The sequence below is a fragment of the Cyanistes caeruleus genome, chromosome 5 (genome assembly GCF_971803275.1).
Source record: "Cyanistes caeruleus chromosome 5, bCyaCae1.hap1.1, whole genome shotgun sequence".
Lineage (NCBI taxonomy): Eukaryota > Metazoa > Chordata > Aves > Passeriformes > Paridae > Cyanistes > Cyanistes caeruleus.
In genome coordinates, this window is record NC_141705.1 from 35,723,514 (window position 1) to 35,740,618 (window position 17,105).

Genomic DNA, 17,105 nt, shown 5'->3' on the forward strand with positions numbered 1-17,105 from the left:
GTGACCTCTTAGGCTTCTGGGTTTGTTTATTTTTGTCTAAATATCTGATCTATCTAACCTACTCTAAACTGAAAAATTACTAAGTTTACTGAGAAAGCAAAAAGTATTTGATATATCTTATGCACTAATCTGAACAGTACATTCTGCATCAATCTGCCTTTTAAATATCTGTTTGAAATAGGAGCCCTATAAATGTTGTTACAGGCCTGAAGAAGGCTTTTTCTCCGCTTCAGGGCTTAGTAGATGGCATGTTTGCCAAGATGATACAGAGAGCTGGAGGTACAGCTTATTCTTCCAGATCTCAGGGGAGAACAGGAAGCTCTAAAAAGTTTGTCTCTCTCTCATACCCCTTATTAACATATTTGTTCTACATTTGTTTTGTATTCACCTCTGCCAGTAAACACCTTTCTGCAAGACCCCTAGCAATTAATTATCTCATGAATCAGAATAGTTGGGATGGACTTTAAAGTGAAAGCCTACTTTTCAGTGAGTTAACCAAAGAGAATTTTCGACCTAAAATGAACATGTCCCAGAGAAATATCTGCATGCCAGAATTTAGTCCTGATGCTTTTCAGCTGAAATTCTGTAATTTAGTTCTCCTATGAAGATTCTCATTTCCCACATGAGGGAGTGTAGTGGCACATGTGAGGGAAACTCAAACTAATATGACTTTAAACCTCTCTTATTTTAATCTCTTGTATCCCAAAAAACACTGCCAGATCACATGAAATCCCTCAGAGTTCTTCCCTGAGGACTGGCCACACATTGCAACAGAACTGCAAATATTCAACACCTTTCTTACTCTTTCTTATTGCTGCTAAGACTTTTTAAGGATGGACACACACAGACAGACAAGAGACAGACAAAATATTGTCTATATGTCAATCTGCATACATTGAAAATTTTCTTCTGGAGACCAAAAATTGATTTTCAGGATCTCAGTTCACACGCTTCTTCAATGGCACATTAAAGAATAAAAGATAGCATGCACCAAAATATGTACTAGGTATTTCACCTACTATTCAATGAAGGGAACAGGAATTAGTCTGGACAAGTTGGTCCCTCTTCTTAAGTCTGTGTTTACCCTAAGTTCCATTGTATTTCCTTCCTAACCTGAGCATCCTTTCCTGTCCCATTTTAGGAGCACAGTTCTCATTCCATCATTAAAGTGCTACTCAATTCTATGTTACAAAAATAAAAAATTACTGAGACCTCAGTGATATGTTAATTATAAAAAGACGGTAACTAAAATATTGTTAGCTTCTTCTAGAAAAATTATTTTATTTTCTTTTATCTAACTATACTCTTCTCAACAGACCTTATTGTTTTTCATGCCAAGTATTTGCCCCTTTACCTGTGTTCCCTATGACAGTGAAGATATTTTAGAGAAAGTCTTCAATAGCTGGCTTTATTTTTCCTCAGTAAAATGCTGATAATGGAACAGAGGCTTTACCTGCAAGGAAAATATTAAAGCATATGACAGCAAATGTCATATTACTCTAAAACATAAAAAAAAACAGGTGCCTTTAAGTTCATAACCCCTAATGTTGTTCTGCAATAAAACTTGGGCTAGGCTCTAAATCTTTCATTACTGACAGCCAAAAGTAAATAATCTATTGTAAATGATGTAATTTTCAAAGCCCCTTTGCTTTCTCTTTGCAATGTCATAAGAAAGCTTATGGCAGCTTTTATAGCTGACACCTCAAAATCCCTGTTGGCAAAAATAATTTGCTGTTTAAAAAATGTGCTTGTTGACTATAAAAACAGTGAAACCCTGGTTTCCAGTGAACCCATGGTCAGGTCATCCACAGATTAATGGGCTTTAAGCCTAGAAGGTACTATTATGATCATTTGTTATGACCAGATACACATGGCAGAGCAGATCAGCAAGTAAATGCTGTATTAAGTCAATAATTTTCTCTTGAAAATTGAAATGAATTATATCACAGTACAGAAGAATTGAACTTCTATCAGCTATATTTTAAGAAATTAATGGGAGCATAAGCTGGGAATACATGGTTGAAAGAGAGCTTGGAAGAGAGCCTTTATAGCTGGATTCATGGTAATAAAACTTCAGACTCATTTGGCAAACCAAATTTAAGGAGAAAAACACTGGTGTTTCTAGAGAAATACACCTACAGAGCTACTCTCATCCTCTGGACTGTGCATTCTCACTCAGAGATGTAAATCTCTTAGCTTCACCTGCAAGTGTACACCTTGCAGGATGGCTGTGACTTCTTGAAGAACAGTTTAATAATAGTTAGTGATATTCTTCTAATGTCCAATCCAAGAATTTTTTAAGGGTCAGTCTATATGTATTTGTTCTTGTGCCAGCATTGTTCTTTAACTTAAACAGATCAGTTCCCTCATGGTGTTTATCCTTGAGGAGAGCAATCTTAGCCCCTCTCAGCTTTCCTTTTACAAAGTTAAATAAATCACACCCTTCCACTACCTTTCATAACTTAGATCCTCTATTTCTGTTGTCACCCTTGTAGTCTTCCCTGCAAATGACATAGTTTCAGTTTAATTTTTTGCATGTCTGTGACTGGAGTTTTAACTATTCCAGATGACTGATGCTCACTGGCTCCCCTGGAATCCTCCTGGTGGGGAATACTTCAGTCTCATTTGCCTTTTTTCATGGCTCCATCCCTTGAGCAATTTAGGCCCATGACATGACCATCAAAAATGCTTTATTGTTCTCTTCCTTAACTACTTACAACTAAGAAGATGCAATCTTACAGCAAATATCATTGTTATCAGCCCCGAAATCATACATTCATAACTATGCTGAATCTCCATATAGATGACATTCTGAACCAAATCTCTTCTGAGCAGATCAAACAGTAGCAAGAGACATGCATGCATGGCTAAGAACAGTTGAAGTCACGGAATGAAATTACTAAACCTTCTTATTTAACCACAACAGGATTAAGCTTAATGCTTCCTCATACAATAATAAGCATTTAGAGGGAGCAAAAAGCCAAACTTGGCAGCATTCGAGTACAGAGAAATCTAAAAAAATATTGTAAATCAATACACAGTGGTTAGAATCTTTTTTCCGGTAAAATTTTATTAAGCTTGGTATGGTTTTTTTTGTTAAAGAACAAAGTACCGAATACAATGAACTTACTAAAAATGTTGCATGCTTTCATACGTCAGAAATAAGGAAAGGGAAAAAGGAGACACAATTTTTATTTCCCAAAATGTGAACATATACATAGCAAGCACCAGCTTGTGCAGAAAAGTCTGTTTGAGATTAAAGTTGCAAAAAATCATTTCATAACTTGCTGACTACTTGCATCTCCTGCCTCTTAAATGAATTTGCTTTAGTAGTGGAAGGTTTTCTATACTTACCCTTGAAAGCAATAGTATTTCAGTGAAATGGGAGTCTAGGTGCCTATTTCTATAGTGAATGTCCAGAGTCACCCTTCTCCTTCCTGTTTTTAGTGTCTCACTCTTTTCTTTCTGCAGTTGCCATAAGATGGACTGTAACAGGAATAGTTGAGAGCCATTCCACACCCAGGAAGTTAGAATGCTCTTTCAGGAGGTAAAGGACATGATTTCAAATCTCAAAAATTTCTCAGAGAAAATGCCAGACTCTCTCTATATTCAATGTATGACTACCCCAACCTCCCGCAAAAGAAAAGGTGTCCTCTCACTGGATTTGTGAATACACTCCTTCCTTTTGCTTTTCTGACAAAACCTGGGAAGCATTCCTTTTCAGCAAAGGGTTTTGCTAAGAAGTGGGGAATGAAAGTAAGGATCAAGCTTATTTCAGTACAGCAAACAACAAAGCATATCCATTTAATAGAAAATATATTTTTCTTTTAATTGTCTGGTTAAGTAGCCAAAACAGAGAACATTATTTTTGTTCCATTTTCCATATCTTAGTCATTGCAATGTTCTGCAGCTGCATATTTTGACACTTTGACAGATGCTTCCAGATCTGCCCAACGGCCGAGGAATGACTCTCTTACTTGGAAGCACTATCTGAGGCATGGGAACACATAATGCTTTTTAAAGGGAAACTGAACTACTTTTTAGATCATTATGTGTACAAAAGGGAAAGAACCATTCTGCCCTGCCTTGTTTCTTACATCAAAATTCTCGCTGTTACCACTGAGGAATATTGGCCGTTTGATCTGATTCTTTATGGAATTTTGTTATTATGCTATTACTTATTATGGAGCTGTGCCTCAGGCACTAACTTCAACTCTTTCTAAAACTGCAGATGATCAGCTGGAATTTGCGCAATAACGCCGATTTCAAAACAAGACTGTGTTTGCTTGTGCATTCATGCAAATTTACGGGCAAAATATATACCACTTAAGGAAGAGTGCTTTTGACAGTTTATATTAGAAGATTACACTTTAGCATCACAGAGCAAATCCTAGATCTTTTCTTCATTTTCTTCACATAACTGCAGACACAATCTGCATTTACAATACCATACCTTCTGTATTCAGTATGGGGTTTTGAGCAAAATGGCCATTTTGTTCAGAAAACGCCTCTGGCTTCTTTAAAATGCAGCCTTTCAGTCCATTTGTTTGTGTTCTGGGATGCCTTCAATCCAAAATATATCTTCTGGCACCAGACATCCCCCAAAGAAACATACTCCTAACTTCCTCGAAGAGGGTCACTACTTTCTTTTTTGAAATGTTCTTTATGCACATTTACTCAAGTAGCAAGACCTTTGTTTTCAATTTTAGATAGTTTAGTTCCTGTTATTTTCTGTAAAGTTCTGCAAGGTCTTGAAGGTTATCTGTCCTTTGTTCTAGCTGAGAGAACATGCTTTGGCAAGTAGATTTTGCTAGAGATCTAAAGCTGAAGTCAGTTCAGTCTGTTCTAAGAACATGGGGTATTTATATATTTTTTTTAATTTGAGTGCATTGTATGTTAGTTCTGAATGCTCAACAGATTAGTGCTATCCCGACAAAGTAGTGACTAAATTTGCATTAAAAGAAAGTCTAAATTCTGTAAAGAATGTTTCACAAAATTAACCTTCTGAGACTATATCATTCATATGATTTGTATAAGGATAGTGTAAGCATGAAGAATTGCTTTTAGTTACATCATTCAGAAGTGAATTTATAGTTGGTTTTCAATGATAATTTGGTTTATTCAGTATCTCTGAAACATTTTTATAATTGTGGTTGTTATTTTCTTTTTCACAGTTGAAGGGTTGTGCATGAATGTACTTTGACTTGACAGCAAACAATTATATGATGCAGTGTGTATAGTACTGTATGTGATTTTGTCAAAGTCAGAAAAAGAGCTATGAGGTTAAAAGGTTTAGAAGAACACATCTACTTAGGCCATTTCAATGGTTCCATCCACAGGATTAAGTAGAGGGATATGTTATTCAAGATACAACCAAAAAAGTTCAACAAGGGTTTTGAGAACAAATTTAAAGGTTGATGCAATCTGATAAGGATATTGTCTTGAGCACAGATAGATTTCAGTGATGTCTGTCAGGTTTTTCTGGACTTCTTTTTCCCTTGCATTGGTGCTTCCTCATGAAAGAAAGGAACAATAGATGTATCAGTGTTCTGGCTGCTGAATGCACAGAAATACCAGTTTGTTAGAAGAGCAAAAAATATTTCAGGATTTAAAACAACATCATCCACGTGAAAAATAAGTCTACATGCATTTTAAGAACTTCTAAATTTTCATGCTAAAAGTTATAATTTTTGCTGCCTCTGAAGTTTTATTGTCATGTTCCAAAAGCTCAGCAGAAGTTTCTGGGATTGCTCATTCATGATGCTGCACTTTTCCATAGACACCATTGGGAGCATTTTATTCTTCACCTGTTACAAAGTGCACCACCTGGTAAACTGCTCTTTACCAGGGCATGTCCTCCTTACCATATGTTTTTATTTGTTTGATACATGAGGCAGGGCCATCCTACAGACACTTGTGGACAAGATAGAGGATGAGTTGTACTCTGCAACATCACCTGATGTACAGAAGAGCTCTTCTCATGGTAATACAGAGCTTGGTGGATGCCCTTTTTAAGACAAAGTATATAATGTCTCTGTTACTCCCTAGAGGAAAGCATAGCTGTGGTCAGCATCCTCATGCATTACCTGGTGAAGTTTGTCGCTCCAGGGTGTTTGAAATTATATTTTTGCTGCCTCTGAAAAGACTTGCTAAAGTGTGTTGAGCCATGCTGCTGGAATGAATTGATGAAATCATGAGAAGCAACAGTTAAACTTGAGATTGCCAGCAGACACAGTGCTTGATTCCATTTCACCTGAAGTAACCTTCTGGGGAATACTCTTTTCTGTGATTGTTTTTAATTTGTTTTATCATGCTCAATTAATACCCAGCCTCTTCACATCACAGTCAAAACATCTGCATGGCCATCAAAAGGCCACTCAACAGTTTTGGGTTAAAAAAATCACGAGTAAAGGTGATATCTTACCAAGTAATATGCCACTTGATCTCCTAATAGTGTCCAGCCTGGTGGTGTGAAAAAATGCAACCATATTCTTTCAGTAATTGAAAGCTGATCACAATTACAGATTCAATTGACAATCTCTGAGACAAGGATGACAACTTTTGAGATTTTGAAGTTTTCTCTGGTGATCCTAGGCTGATTACAGTCTTCTTCCACATCACTGACATTCTCAAAGTGAAGGGCTGTACTTCTACGTCAGAGTTTGGCTTAGGTAATTCACAGTCACTGATTCTTGGGATTCATATTGCAAAACTTCCAAATTAACTGTTCCACTTAGCAATGTTCCAGAAGTAGAGGACTTCTTTCTGTTTCTGCTTCTGAAGTAAAGGTCAGAGGAATGCTGCAAACAGCCTGTACTGCAGTTCCTAGAACCATAAGCACAGTTTGTGGCTTTGGAAATTGTGAAGTTGCCAGATCAAGCAGAATTATTAGTATTATCAGAGGTAGTTCCCTTTCTTGGGAAATTAATAAGTCCCCACCCTCCTTTTCATCATTCAAGAAGTATACTTATGTATGCAATAAATCTGTTTTTCTAGAGAATTATTTACAGACTGCTCCTTCTGCTCTTCTGGGCAATCCCTTCCCTTCACCACTGTAAATAGACACCGTTTCAAATGGAAAATCTTACAACTACAAGAAGGGGTAGACTTCAAGTCTAATTGCAGTTTCACAGAATTACAGAATGAGTAAATGTCCTACAGTGACTTTATGATGCTTCTATCCTCAATCATCTGTTCTGTTGATGCTGGATGTTAAATTCTGCACTTTTATGACTGGTTCTGAGAGCGAAGTTGGGAAGAGAAACATACAGTTTGTTATCAGAAATGACACTCACTCCCCTGCATTCTCTCTCACAGACTCTTGTCTGCAGCATGGACAGACAGAGAGAGCTCTCCTTTGCTTTTTAGTTAGGTTTTTCTTTTAGCCAGCTGAAACAAAGAAGTTCTCTGGACTGTGGCTTTTGTTTTTCTTGGAACTGATCAGCCCTTCTCTAGACTAAAAACCCAGAAAAACACCAGTAATTCACACCTGTAGCCCAGCAGGGCCCAGGAGGCAGTGCTTTCCAGCACAGGAGGGACTGATAAGAGACTGAGAGAGCCGAGCTACAACTCACAACAAGGACTTTCTGAATTTGCCTTCTCTTCAGAACAATGAAAGGTTTTAATGTTTAATATTATTCATTTTTTATGCTTGTAAATATTTTGCTTGTTAAATAAATATTTTTTTCCACTTTTCTCCAAGAAAATCTTTTCCTGACCCAGTTGAGAGAAAAGCCACTTAAATCTCCTTTCTAAAAAGAACCCTTTGAGAGTTTCCTTCCAAATTTGCCCTAAACTATGATGGTAAGGGACCACTGGAGGTCCTCCAGGAGCCTCCCTACTTAGGCAGGATTCTCTAGAGCATGTTACTCAGAATTGTGTTCAAAAAGCTTTTGAATATCTCCAGGGAGACTCCACAACCTCACTGGGCAATTTGTTCCAGCACTGAATAACCCAGACAGTAAAGTTCTTCCTCATGTTCATGTGAAAAGCTGTGTTCCAGTTTCTGCCCGTGGCCTCTTGTCCTATTGCCTGGCACCACCAAGAAAGGACTGTTTCTTGACATCCTCCATTCAGACACTTAAATACATTAATAAGATACCCTCTCAGTCTCCTCCTCTCCAGGCTGAACCAGGTGTATCATCAGTATGTATTCACAAAGTCAACAGACACATGCAATAACATGCAAGAGAAGTAGAACTTCCTGAAGTCAAATCAGAATGAAGCAGTAAAACCACAATGGTACCAAATAGGCAACATATTTTTCAATTAGCTTGAGCATGCTACTGGAAATTTTTCTGAAGCCAATACAAATTATGTGGCTTTGGTTTACCAGTATTTTCTGTGGAAAAAATGCTATTCATGAAAAATTTGGACCAACTTTATTGAAAACTACTTGCAGAATAGATTCATAAACTTCAGAGATTGGATCTTCAAAGTATTATTTCACTGACTGCAAATCTATTTTTTATTCACTGGTGATACTAAGACATCAACATTTAGGAACAAACTGAGGAGCTAAAATCCTGCTAAAGACACATAAGTGAATAATCATGTGAATGTACTTGTGCTGCAAAGAATCTATATAGCAACTATTAGCATACAGTAACTACAGCTAAATTAAACACTAGAATAAATTCATTAAGTAAACCAAAATGAAAAACAGACTCTCATGCACCAGAGGCAACATTTTTTTTTTTTACATCTTCCATCTTCCAAATACAATTATACCATCTTCCTGGAGTCATCCTGAAATAATAATTCATTTCATACTCACTGGCTGTAAACATCCTGGTATGATACAAAAATATTTAAGTTTTTTTTTATTTATTATCTTTTATTGTTCCATGGCTAGGATGTCTTTAGAATGAGTTGCTCTGAGGTGAGAGAGCACCAGGCCTAATCTAAAATTAATTTATAATGGATTAAGAACTAATCATTTATGTGATCTCAAACATTTCATGTCATGAACTCATTAACTCATTGTCTCCAGCTATGTATATGCACGAAATGCGCCTATATGCTCTGTCACTTCAGCATAATTATTGGATCTCAAGACTGCAAAGACTATCAAGAGGATAAGACAGTTTTTATGCCTTAGAGAAACTAATTTGCTTATAGGAAATCACTTGTTTCATCAGGCAGACTTGGGTTTCATGGTTATGTGCATGGTTACATCTTCACTCTTGCTCCAGAAAATATGGGTTTCTTGAGTGCTCTATGTCAAATCTACCAGTGGGTATCTACTACTCCTTAAAGCATATAAAATGATGTGGATGCCAATGTTTAAGCCACAGAATCCTTCCCACTATTGTAACTAAACTGAGGTAAAAGAGGTTTGACAGAATACAGTGCACCTCAAAGATTTAGTTCAATACTATAGCTTTGAGCTATAACTACTTTGAGGTTTTCTGTGAATAGTTCTTAAGGAACAGAAGATTGCCATAATAGCCACTGCTCAAAAGTTGGGATATTTTCCTTCTTTATTAGGATATGTAGACAGTCTGTGACGTCCTTTCTCTTGGGACACATCTACAGGATTGCGTGGTGTATATCTGCGTTTTTATTGACTATTGTTTATTTGACAGTGACTGTACTAAAGACAGTCTATAAACACAATAAGTTGCTAAAATTTGAATATGAATTTGACATTTTCTGACATGTTTGTATAGTCTAGTTTCTTAAACATTTGGACATAATTTGTGAATCTACTCTTCTTTGGAAATTTGGAAGAAACAGATGTTTAGTTGCAATTTCCCTATCACAGGATATTCCATCTGTATTTCACAGTTATGGTATACTAAACTGTAGTTACCACATAGTGTGTGTTTACTTTTCTCATTTTCAGTCTCTCTTTAGTTCTGTTTTCCTTATTTTACTTTAATTCTGACTGCATGTGCCTTTCATAATCACAAAATTCATTTAGATTCTGTTACCAAAAAATGCTGTCTGATGCCAGAAAAACAAAGAGAACAGCTGTCTCAAAGTAGGTTGTTACTTAGCTGTATTTTATTTACCTCATCTTTTGTAAAAATACTCCTTTTTAAATACTAGTCGCACCTAGTTAATGTCAAGAAAATGACATCTCCTGCTGATACAACTTCTAGGTTAAATGACCAGAAACTATCCCATGTAGGAATTTGACAGACATAGATCTTTCTGCTTTACTTCTCTATCTATTGTTTCATTCTTTGTTTTTCTTGAAGACTAATTTTGCAGTATCTAGATGTAAAAATTAATCTACAGTTATGATTAAATTACTTTTGTGTTGGAATTTTCCATTTCTATTTGGAGTTAATAATTGCAGGATTTTTTTTAAGCCCACTGGGTGAGACAGGATTCTTTGCAAGAAATTATATTGTCTAGAATTTAAATTAATCATGTTGGTATGCATATAAACAAATAACAAAAGTATCTCACATAAACCTGGATGTTTCTGCAGCTACATAAAATGTTCACTTAGTTTCAAATCCACAGGCATACTTCAGAAACCATGAAGGACTACTTAAAGTGCCCTCGTTTCAAAAGAAGGGCATTCCCTCACACCAAAGCCAGTATTACTGTACAGCCTCACTGCCTTATTGTTAAAACACTTTCTAGGGAGATATGGATTTCATTTCATTCACTTTGTGGAAAGTCTTGAACCCCTTAGCCCCATATTCTATGTGTCTGCTTTAATTGTTAAGGTATTCCACAAAGCAGAAGACAGATCACTTCTACCACTTCTTTGTTAAATTTAAAAAAGTTGTCAAAACATACATATTTTATTGAAGTGAATGTGAAGCTGCTCAGGTATGTACTTGGGCAGAAAACCCCCATTTTTTTCAGACTACTAGATTACATTTCAGTTTCAAGCAGCTACCTGTTAACAGTCTCAATCCTAACAAGATGACAGTCATTGAAAATAATGGAATCTCTTGCATTACAGGAGTTTTTCCACCAAAAATACAGTCGTTTACACAGTTCAGCAGGACTTTTGAGAATCAGAGCCTTGGATTTAGAAGCTCAAACCATCTACAGATCCACTTTTGGCACTATAATTTTTTGTGGATCTTGGCCTGAAAGCCTCTGAGCCTTGAATTGAACTAGAACAGTACTATGAGAAACTGCAGCGATCTGCCATGGGAGAGCTACTGCTGCCTTTGGCTCCCAAGCTACCCGCATGCCAGGAGCTATTGGTGCTAGAAGTGCTGTACCAGCTACCATGAGGACTGCCTCCTCACTAATGCTTGAAAGATGTAGGGCAAAAGACTAGTATAGACACATCTCTGATTGTTTAGGCTGATTATTTGTTCTCAGAGCAATAGAAGGAAGCTATGCAATGAATTTGTGCAATAAATTAAGTGTTAAGCAAAGTGTTTTTCCAGTTGCTGATATTTTTGCAAAGTTTGCCGATTTCTCCAGCTCTCATTCCCATTTGAGTTTGCTACTGTGCTAATTAACTGTGTCAATTCTGCCTGATTAGTCATAGACCTAAGTGAATCAGCATAATAATTCATGTGTGTGTCTTAGCTTCGTTGGTTTACATTTAGTCACGCAATATTTGATTTGTCTTGATTCCTAGATTCCTAGTGTATGATTTTGAATTTGCACATAGTTACTCTCTAAATTTTTGGACATCTTTTCTGGTTGTTGAGACATCCTGCCTTGAACTTTATCTGCTCCAGATGCCAGATGTGGTTAGTAACTTTGAGCTAGAGCCCAGAAACTTAAAAAAAAAAAAAAAAAAAAAAAAGGCCAAAACAGATATGGAAAAAAAACTACAGTGGTGCCAAGATCCACCCTCACTTTTCGTATACAGAAGGTACACTGAAAACTTTGAGTAAACAAATGCTCCATCTACATGCTACACACTGTGAAAAAACGACCTTAGAAAAATTGCAAAAAAGAAACCAGAAGGCATTAGCCTAGGAGTAGACTTTGTACGTACTAGAGCCCTCTGATTCAACATATATAGAGTTTACTTGTGTCTTACTCCTGGGAAGCCCCTCTGTAACTGAATTGAAGAGAACATATTTTTACCTTACAAAAGATACGCATGAATTAAATAAACAACTTTTGTAAAAGCAAAAAGTGCAAAATAAAAGAAATAAATATATTCAGGTATATATTGATGATAACAACAGGGATGATAATAAGAGTTATGGTACTATTCTTCTTTATGAAAACTACTCAATAGTTTTACAGAATTCAAGTAAGTTAATCAACTTTACAGAGACACAGAATATTTTTAAGTGTATTTTTAATGTCTTGTACCTCTATAATTTGTGAAAGTAACACATGTATTAAAGTCTGTTAAAACCAATGCTGTTCTTTTCCTTCATTCCCTAGAAAATACTGGCTTAAAGCCAAATGATAAACTCTATGGTTAAATTGTCTTTAGGTTTTGGAATCTGATCATACCAGATTCTCATAAGAGCTGCTAAACACCTGAACCTTGCCTCAAATTTATTTAGAATCACTCAGAAATTAGATTTATGGGCTTGGCTTTAATCCCATAAAATCCAGGAGAAAAAAGAACAAAAAATTCTTGCTGTGTAAGTGTAAAAATATCACACACTGAAATTTTTTTTTTCTCATTTAAACAAGCAAAATTTTTTAAGTTATGGAATCAGATTAATTCATCAAAATGTTCTTTGAGATGAACATACATATGCTTTTCTTGGCACTGATCTCTGTCAGTCCTACCTAATGCCACCTAAGCCAGAAAAGAAAACATAAACTCACTCTATAAATACTGTTGCTCTTCTGCCAACTTGTACCAGTTTAGGCATTTCATAATGGGCTAATTTATCTTTCAAATAGAACAAAATGACATGGAGAACCAGCCTATTTCCTAGAAATATATGTAAGCTATTTATATTTGTATAAACACACACAAACATACATTGATTATTGAGTGCATATTGATATAGAGAGGACAGAATTAAATATATCTAAATTAGGGGAAAAAAAAAAATCAAACTTTCTTCAAAAATAATGTTTTATCTGTAAAAATTGTTCTGAAAAAAAAAAAAAGTGTGGAATAAATTTAGTTAACTTTATAGACATTACAATACTGCCGTAATACCAAAACCAGGATTTTGCTCATTCTGAACAAAGATCCACATATTCTAAAATCCTGTCTTTGACAGACACCAAAACATATGAGAATATATATATATATTATTCTTATAATATGTTATTATTCTTCCACATTTTGCTATCTCACCTTCAGTGATGGTAATTTTGTGTCTAAGGGCACAGGAGCATGCAATTTCCAAATGCTGGAAGTCAAGCAAGCAAGGCAGAAGACCCACTTGGATGAACAGGAATCTTCTTTGGAAATAAGGCAAAAAAGGAAAGCATATGCACAGTGGAAGCAGGGTCAGGTGACACAGGAAGAACAGAGAGATGTTGCTTGCCGGAGAAAATTCATGTGTCCAGAGTTCAATCACAGTTGAAGATGGCCAGAAATGTGGGGGACAGTAAAAAGAGTTTTTTCAAACCTATTAAAGACAATAGGCAGAATAGAAATAACACCAGCCCATTACAGGGAGAGGATGGTCACCTCACAAACCCGGACACAGTCAAGGCACAGGTGTTTAACACATTCTTTGGCTCTACCTTCAGCACGGATGATGGAACAAGGGGATCTCAGTGCCCTGAGCTGGAGGGCCATTACTGCAAGGATGATCAACTGCTGAAAGTGTGTGGGATCTGCTGCTCCAGCTGTATCCCTACGTATCTATTGCGTCTGATGGGATTCAGTCAAGAATATTCAAAGAGCTTGCTGATGTCATTGCAAAACCTATCTCAATGATTTTGAGCATTCTTGGGAATCCAGAGATGTCCCAGCTGAGCAGAAGCTGGTAAACATTGTCCCAGATTTTAAGAAGGCCTAGAAGGAAGAGCCAAGAAACAACAGGCCTGTCAGTCTCACTTCAGTGCCTGGTAAAGGTATGGAGAAGATTATCCTGGGAGGTATTGAAAAACACCTGAAAGAAAATGCAGTTGTTTCAGCCTGGAGAAAAAGAGACTGAGGGGTGATCACATTGCAGTCTGCAACTTCCTCATGAGGGGAAGAGGAGGGGCAGGCACTGATCTCTTCTTTTGGTGACCAGTGACAGGACCTAAGGGAATGAACTGAAGCTGTGACAGGGTTGAGTTGGATATTAGAAAAAAATTCCTCACCCAGAGGGTGGTTGGGCACTGGCACAGGCTCCCCAGGGAAGTGGACAGAGCACCAAGCCTGACAGAATTCAAGACGTGTTTGGACAACGGTCTTCAGCACATGTTGTGACTCTTGGGATTAGTGCAAAAACATTCTGGGAGTGCTGTGGCTGAGCACTTTTTTGAAAACTACTGGAAACCTTTTGCAGATGTAGTTCTGCATGACGCAGCCCAAATACATGAGGCATGAAGCTGAGGAAGTCTCAATTCTTATTTAATTTGTCTTTACCTGCATTTTTCCAATTTGAAGAAAACATCTGATATGAAAATATCTAGCTTTTAACCTGGTAGAACTATAAAGAATTTTAAGTAGTCAAATTCTAATGAGGAAGGTGAGACAGTTTCTTGGGTTCTGCTACCAACCCTGCTTATAGTTGCCCTCAAAATTTCTAACTACTTTATGTTTTCTTTCATTAAGATCCTTAATTGTGAAAATTTAAAATATTTTTTTAACATGACATTTTAAGAAAATAGTTTTACTCTCCAGTAAATTCAGTGTGTGATAAAAATGAAATATTTCCTGTCAACACTTTTTTTTCTCCAGTTCAAAGACATATGGGACAATCTTTTCAAAAAATATTTCTATGTGCATATATAAAATGAAATAAGGTTAAACTATTTTGCTGCTAGCTTCTGTCTGATTTACTTCAGGCTGGAATTAATCCAATAACTGTTGAGGGTATTTTTTTTTAATTCTGTATTGTAACTACTAATAGGAAAATATGAAAATTATGTATCAGCTACTTTTCTGTCAGAAATTGTTTCAACACCATTTCCCTTTGCATATGGCCTTCTTTATTTTAAAAGAATAAACTTCTTATAAGGAAAAGGACCATGGTGTTGACATTTGAGATGTTTGACTCATTTCTTAATTTCATCTAATGTGATAATTTCTAGAAAGTACATCACTCATCAATTTTTTACTTCCTTTTTCATACCTTTTCTTTTACTTTTGGTTCACTTTTCCTTGTTATTTCTGGATGTGACTACCTCATTATTCTGACCAGTTGTTAATCTATGGAATACTACAAGTGTTATGTAGCACTTTTTGCACAATGTTTTCTTTACTCCAAACCTTTTCTTTTAGTAGTAGTAGATGTTCCCTAAAACATACATCTCACAATCACCATTCAGCGCAAAATAACCTGCCCCAACCCAAAAAAAAACCTCTGTATGTGACAGCTTTTTATTAAAACAGAACATCCACAAAGTGATGCACCTAGACAGTGACTATTTGTATAGAAAAATGGAGGGAGCCAAAATAACAGCTTGAAAGATAGCTATCACCATCAGACCATATATAAAATTGGAGAGTAGAATAAGAAGATTGATTTCATGGTTCCCTGCTAATTCCTTATTTTTCAGATTTGGAATGAAGGTTTTCTGGGATGTCTCTCTATTTTTTTCTTTCTTTTTCTTTTTTTCGGTTCTTACTTTTAAAGGTTAAAACATAATCAAAACAATATTTCTTCTCAACTGGATAGTACTCAAAGAAAGCACATTAGTAGTATCTATCAAATAAGATAATTAATAAGACTCCAGGATTTCAAAAACAAATATCAAAATCCATATAACTCTGTGGTTGTAATCCTTTAAAGAAATAGACAAGTCACTTTCACTAGAATTACACAGGTGTAAGAAACTCAAGTTACTGTATGGGGTGGCTAGTGCAATTTTAATTGCTCATCCTAGCTTTTAGGAAGCCCTTTACTATTTGAGTGTAAGCCTACAACATTTTCTTTGCAAACATACAGACTTTTGCAGTGCTTGTTGGGTTGATAATCAAATTAATAGAGAAGACAGTCAGTCTTGCTTATAGTGTGTTGCCAAACTTGCAAGAGGCATGGGAGGGGTTCACATATTTTTGTTTTGGTTTTGCTGCCAGCTGCTGTACTGCTACGGTGTTTAAAGACAGTGCCAAATACAGGGCTTTAAAGGTTCTCCTATAATTATATCAGATAGAGAAAGGGTAGGGCATGCTTTAACACTGAATCTTTCCTTATTCATTTAGAGTCTGTCTCGAGCCTTGAGAAGTTTTAACATCTTGCAGAATTGCCTTCCTAGCAAGGCCTCATGCTCATGTTCTCATTCTTCCAGCAGACTATATTTTTTTAATAGTGTGTATTACCGATTTTCAAGCATGGGATTAAGCCCAAACTACCTTATCTAGTAACTTTTTTTAAGTGATTTTATTAATAATTCTTCTGTCCTCAATGGACATTGTGCTACCTTAATTGCTTAAACATTTTAATTTTTTTAAAAGAATTCAGTTTCTAAGGGGAAACACAAGTAGCTAAGTGTTCCCCAGTTATATGGCCTATATGCAAGACAATGGACTGAAATATTTATCACTGTGATGCCTGAGATACAGACTGAACTAATGTTGAGCATGGCAGAAGTAATTTGATCCAGGAAAGGCATTCTGGAAAACTAGAAAGCCTCTCTGAATGGGTACTCAAGAGAAGATTTTTAAATCTTTTGTCCTTAGCTTCCTAGGCTGCTATTTTCTTCACCTCTTCTCTGGATATTTGTATTTTCTTTACTTCAAAACTTTTCTCTCAGTAGTAGTAGATGTTTCCAAAATAACAGGAATCTGCCTCTTAACATTCCCTCTCTGATGCCAGTTAGAGGCAATCTAAAAACCAGTTATCGTCTCTCTTGTGTCTCATTGACTGTCACATCCTCCCACATGTTCTGACACATCTTTTCACAAAAACTGTATACTTTTTAGACATTCTCAAAAATCAGGAAATTACACTGTACAAGTCTCTATTTCTCTTTTTTATCATCTCCAGTGACTTCCCTTTTCTACTTTATATGGAAAAGTGATCTAGACTTCACTGTATGATCCTCGTTAAGCTAATAAACAGATTTTTTATTCTCATCAACTATCA

General features: G+C 36.2%; 1 protein-coding gene across 3 annotated transcripts in view; it reads left to right on the forward strand.

Annotated features, from left to right (window-relative positions):
* HPGD (15-hydroxyprostaglandin dehydrogenase) overlaps nucleotides 1-17,105 on the forward strand; it is a 46,502-nt gene that overhangs the window by 908 nt on the left and 28,489 nt on the right. For 2 of the 3 annotated variants that reach the window (XM_086891439.1, XM_023924985.2), the window contains exon 2: nucleotides 3,472-3,547. The exons of the other annotated variant lie outside the window; for it this stretch is intronic. In XM_086891439.1, the coding sequence (XP_086747565.1) occupies nucleotides 3,533-3,547 (15 nt within the window). In that variant the 5' untranslated portion in view covers nucleotides 3,472-3,532. The remainder of the gene's footprint in view (nucleotides 1-3,471; nucleotides 3,548-17,105) is intronic. 3 annotated transcript variants of the gene reach the window in all.